Below are 5868 nucleotides of genomic sequence, written 5' to 3'. Positions count from 1 at the left end.
ATGCCGGAAGCGTGGACCCGACCAGGATGCGACCGGAGATCTTGGAGAAGGCGGAGGTACAGCAGCTGTTGAACGAGCTGTTCAACTTCGCGGACGGAGGCTTCATCCGTGGCAGTGATCGGGTACAAGCCTTCAAGTTAGGACGACCAGCACCAAAGGTATGTTGCAGATTATTTTGTTTTAGCATTCGTACTGCAGCTGACTCATCTTTGTTGCTTTTGCAGATCGGTGATGTCGGCCGGTGCATAGTTTATATATCACTGGCACCGGGGATGGAGAATCCTGCGGGAGAAGTCCAGCCAGAGGAGGACGCTGCTCGGTGTACTCATTACACCAGCAGTGAGGAGGAACAAGCCCGCCCTGTCCCGACCACAGAGGAAAGGGTGGCAGGGAAAAGGCCAATGCCTGCGGATCCGTCGCCGGCGGCGACACTGCCGGCAGAGAGCAGCCAAGCGCCGAAGCGCCGTCGGCTCGTGCGGATTGTTGACGACGACGACGACGAGGAGGCCGCACCGTCGCTAGTTCGACGTCCTCGGAGCCACCCAGATAGTGCACCGGCCACTACTGATCGGGTGGCCAGCGACCCTCCTGCACCGTGCGTTGTCGAGATGGGAGCGCAGGTGTCAGCTGGCCGGACGAGGAGGAGGTTCACCGCGACCCACCGTCGATCGGACCTGTATGTGTTCGACTTATGTATTTTGGTATTTTTTTGTTTGTTTTTTTATTATACTTTTGTTCTTTTAGCGCGGCGTCGGATGTCAACCCCGGCCATGCCGCCGGCCAGGGGACTGGTGAGCCTGCCTGCGCTGCTGAAGATGCGGCGCCGCAGACCACGGAGCAGCCTGCGGCTGCAGCTGTGCCTGTGAGCACCGAGGAGCCCCCTGCCGCGGCACCGACCACAGCGAGCAGCCCGGCCAGGGCTGAGGAGGCTACAGGAGCACCTCCCCCAGCGAACGCCACAGAAAGGGAGGGGAGAGCCCCGACCCCTCCTCCTGCCGAGCAGAGCGAAGTCCCCACGCCGCCCCGAGCAGGGGCCGCTTCGACTGCTGGATCCCCGGGTCTGGCCCGGGGGCCAGTAATGCCTTCGACTGCTACCGGGGGCAATACGACGGTTGAGGAGGAAACCCAGGCGGCCTCCGACGACGAGGTGGAGGAGATTGAAGGTCGTCCCCGCGTTGGCCGCCAACACGTGTATGTGTGGCGCCAACGTGGGGATCACTTCATCGGGCATGAGGAGCTCGCCGAGACCGAGGAGGCTGCCAGGGTCGAGCGCGCGGCCAAACGCCTCGTCGACGAAGTCAAGGTAAGCGGTTCTTTGCACTGTTGTACATTCTGTGCGTTGTCTTGCTTGGTTGTCATATGTTCATTTTGTAGGGCGCGATGAAAACGACGAAGTACCGGAAACGGTGCTTCGACCAGATAGAAGGCGTTGTGGCCGAGAACAAGGCCCTAGCCGCGGAGGTGGACCGGCTGCGATCGGAGGTTGGGGAGAAAGTGGCCGAGATGAATGCCCAAGAGGAGCATCGTCTCGAGCTTACCCATCGCTTGGCCGACCAGTACCGTCAGCGAGATGGTTAGTCACGTGCTCCGAGCTCCTGTGTTTATCTATGTAATTTGCTTTGCTGACCAGGTTATGATTTATTTAGACCTGGAGGAGGAGGTGACGCGCCTCCGGCAGGAGAAGGAGCAGCTCAGCCAAGAGCTCGCTGGTGCGCTGGAGTCCGGGCGTCGAACAGGAGAGGAGCTGGGTCGTAAGGACCGGGAGTTATCTGGTAATACGCATCGCCTCGTTATCTGCCCCTTGTCACCCCATTTGTCTTTTGATATGTTGAAGATAACGTTCTGCTTTGACTTGCAGTGCTCAAGGTGAATGCCAAAAAACACCTAGATGAGCTGGTCAAGGACCGGGACTCCTGGAAGGTCAACTGTTGTAAGATCTGGAAGGGAGTATCCCTGGTCCTGGATCTGATCAGTCCCGAGCTCCCGGAGAGCCAGCCCCGCGCGCCGAAGTTGACTCCAGTGGAGAAGGCGCAACGGGCGTGGGACTGGCTTCAGCAATTTGTGAAGGACGCTGGGGAGTTCGCTGGCGCGCATGCCCTTAGCATGGTTGTTGACACCAGAAGTGGCAAACGGTTATACCGCAAGCGTACGGTAGTCAATGTAGCCTTCACCGGGAGTATTCCAGGTATCGTGATTTCCACGGGGAACACGAAGTGAATTAACTAGGCTTTAGATCGTTAGGTGATGATCAAAGGGTCTATGATAATGGGGTAGAGAGGTCTAACTAGTATTAGTGCCTGGTCTTGGTAATTAAGTATAGTCAAGGTTTTTCACCTAACTGTTTACTGAGGGCGATACCCGAAAAGGAGGATTGAGTTAACGAAGTTTTTCACCTCCTCGTCTCCTAAGCGACTACCCTGCTCAGCCCAACTATTATTTGCAACTTGCCTACAACAGATGCGAGGAACTTTCCGCCTAGCGAGGACTGTCACTCTCACACTAGGTGTCTACACAACTGCGACAAGGAGTCCACACTGGCAAGAAGTAGTCTAGACACCACGTCTAAACTAGCTCTTGCTACCCTAAGCTTAGCTAAAGCTAAGAGCACTCAAGATCAAGCAATGTGCCAGTAAAGGATTCTTATACTTAAAGTACCAGACCAAATATTAAATACTAGAAAAGACTCAGAAGTAAGACTTACAAGAAGACCTGCTTCCGCTGAGGTGCTCCGCGAAGAAGACTCCCGACAGGCCGGGACTCCTCCTTGGAACTCCTCACTCTCTACTCACTATGATATCACTAAGCTACTAAAGTAGTTTTCTCCTAAGATACATGACTCTTAAGTGAAGGAATAGGGGGGTATTTATAGTGGGAGATGGAGTAGGGGCTACTCCGGTGCCACGTCAGCGATCCGCGTCATCTTCATCATGCACCATTGGATCAAACCGACTTCACAACCGCCATCTGATCAACGGTAGAGGCAAACTAACATGTGCAACATGTGGGCAAGGTCGGTGGGAGGCCAACCAACCCTGGAACCGCCATGAAGTGGGGTCGGCCGACCCCCTATCTGGCTGGTTGGGCCCACCTGCAGTGTCCTGGAGGCTCTCTGATGTCGGTGGAGTTGAGCTGACCTGTGGGACCCACCAATGTGGGGTCGCCCGACCCCAATTCTATGGGGTTAGGGTGTCAGCCCTGTCCTATATGTCTTCCTCTTCATGACTATAATGTTGTCTTGGTTACTGGTGTCACTGATCTTTAGTTATTCACCCCTTCTTAGTGTTTGGACCCTTGAAAAGTACCTGTTCTTACTCCTGCAACCAAATAGTAGCATGTACATGTGGAACTAGGTTATATGTACCTATATTACTACTTTGTTTGGTTGTTTTCTCCCAAAATGAGTCTTATGTTGACGGTTATGATAGTAGAAAACATGGTATAAATACCGTCAACAAGACCCCCCACACTTGAGTCTTTGCTCGTCCTCGAGTAAAGGTTAAAAATGAGTGATCAATGGTTTCTAACTTAAGATAGTAGTGAGCATAAAATGCTAGTTCGAACATAGTTCATCCAAATGGGTTTTTGTGTAAGTGTCTAGCATATATCCTTCAGAGGTTGAGAAAAGGAACAACTCTCAGAACAAGATCAAATTCCAATTTCATATTCTTGGTACTTTTTAAAATAAGTCACATAGTTCAATCCTACTCCTAATTTAGCGCTCTAGATCACTCAAAGTTTTTTTTTAGTAGTCCTCACCAAGGCATGAATGCCAACTTGTTTCATCCTATAACTATAGGCTTATATGGGGCTTGGTAGGGATAAACAAGGTAGCATACTCTACTTTGCAAATATTGTTAAGTCAAAAACAAGGATCCAAAGAGAGGAGTGTCATAGTCATAGATCAAGATGTGCAAGTGTGTTATATGGTGGACTAGGTTGCTCCTTTATTTTCTACACTCTCTCTACTTGTATATTGAGACATGGCTAGATTTTCTTTTTCTTCGAGCTTTATGTGCTCATTTTTTTTATATACTTCATGGACTTGCACATGTCCATTTTTTCTTTTTCTTTTATTTTGCCAAGCCTTTTATGTCTCATTTTCTAAACAATATTTAGAGAGGTGTTCTAACACTTAGAGTATGGAGCAACCTATTTAGTGGATGCACAATACATGTGGTTGCGTACTTCCAGTGTAGAAGCAGCATATATATATGTGGTGTGTACGTGATCTTGATCTTGTGACTATGATACAACTCTCACTAGGGTCAACAAGGTTTTGACAAAACTCATTACAAAAGCAGGTTGCATTTCATAAAATGGTTACTCGAATATCTAAGTGTATGGCTTTTGGTGGGAATTTCTTGCTAATGAGGAGTAAATGATACTATGGTTTTGTGATATTTTTGAAACAGATCTCTAAGTACCTTGAATAGAAATGTTATGAATTCTTAGCCAAGAGTTATATCACTTTCATCAACAACTTAGTCAATATGGTTCCTATAGATTTTTACCCATGAGGATGAACAATTGTAAGAACTATACTTTATGTCACAATTTCTCTTAAATCATGAACCAGTTCACTTTCTATTTTGCAAACAAGTTTAAACTATCAAATTTTATTTTAATTGTGACACAAAGGTAAAGAATTGGACAGACTGAGAGAGGGAAGAGTTAGCAAACCGGGCAGGAAAGATGTGTTTCGTCGTATAGAAGCTTCCTGGTGGGCCCAGGGCTCTATGGAGGGGTCGGCCGACCCCACCTGGAGGTTCCTAGCCCTGCCACTCGATTCTACGTCCCTCGTGAAGTCTTTCTGCACTTGTGTCGTTTCCTTTTGCCATAGAAAGGGGGTCGGGCAACCCCCTCATCGCGCCTGTTTTTGGTGCCATGACGTGCCAAGGTGTATGCAGTGTTGTTCCATGCTCACGGCAGTTCAGAGATGAAGTTGGGGGGTCGGGCGACCCCCCCACACTTGCAGTTTTCGTGCAGCTGAACTTAAAACAGAGAGAGACGATCAAATGCAGATGTCCTGCTGGTGGCAACACACCAGCAGGACCAAAAATGACTCCATTAAATCAAATTTCAATTGTATAGGCACTTTTACATTGCGAAATTCAAAGTGACAAATTGAAAAATAAAATTGAGTAATCAAACCTAAATAATCAAATAGTGCCTATAACCTAAACTAACTAATTTATTTAGGGAGATGGAGGTTTGAGGAGATCCTCCCGCCCAATTGCTTGCGCCAAACGCTTGATTTTAGCGCTGGTGCTAATGCGCAGGTGGCGGAAGTGATCTTCTAACTCAAGATTCTCCATCCTGAGCTCCGACACTGTCTCCTCTAAGATCCTATTTTTATTTCTAAGGCTAGCTGTGACTTCCAGGAGCTTCTCGATGTCGCCTTTTTCTGGATCTTCTTCGTATTTGCCAGGCGCACCGTTGATCGGAGGTGGATCCATCTTCCGCCGGATGGATGGACTTGCTGACGAGTCAAAGGACTCCCGCAACTCCATCTTTTCCTTAGAGTTCAGCGGCGGGATCAGCACCTTCCCCTTTCCCGGCCCACTGCCCACCACTTGGTGGTTCCTCCAAAAGGTTGGGGTGGACGGCGAGTAGGAAGAGGTGTGGATCGTGTCGGAGGAGATGGTGATGGCCTGCTTGGTGGCCATCGGCGCCTTCTCCCGCAGCGCAAGTTGGCCCGTGGTAGGTCGAACCGGCGTTACGGCTCGAGTAGGGGACTTGCCGATGCCCCTGCGTGGTGTGAGCGAACGAGAGGCCGACGCGGAGCGCTGCGTCACCCGGGGCGAGGTCGGGCGACCCCTCTTGGGGTCGGGCGACCCCCACATGGGGCCCGTCGGCCCTCCAGCCGGC

General features: G+C 50.3%; 1 protein-coding gene across 1 annotated transcript; it reads left to right on the top strand.

Moving 5' to 3' along the window:
* Positions 609-1870, top strand: LOC110430415 (skin secretory protein xP2-like). The gene is made up of 3 exons (XM_021448089.1): positions 609-676; positions 745-1075; positions 1859-1870. Exons 1-3 carry the CDS (start codon positions 609-611, stop codon positions 1868-1870), a joined length of 411 nt encoding a protein of 136 aa, XP_021303764.1.

Source organism: Sorghum bicolor, chromosome 9, assembly GCF_000003195.3.
Source record: "Sorghum bicolor cultivar BTx623 chromosome 9, Sorghum_bicolor_NCBIv3, whole genome shotgun sequence".
NCBI classification, from domain to species: Eukaryota; Viridiplantae; Streptophyta; class Magnoliopsida; order Poales; family Poaceae; genus Sorghum; species Sorghum bicolor.
The sequence above is the reverse complement of the archived record's forward strand: the minus strand, read 5'-3'. Positions and strand labels throughout refer to the sequence as shown.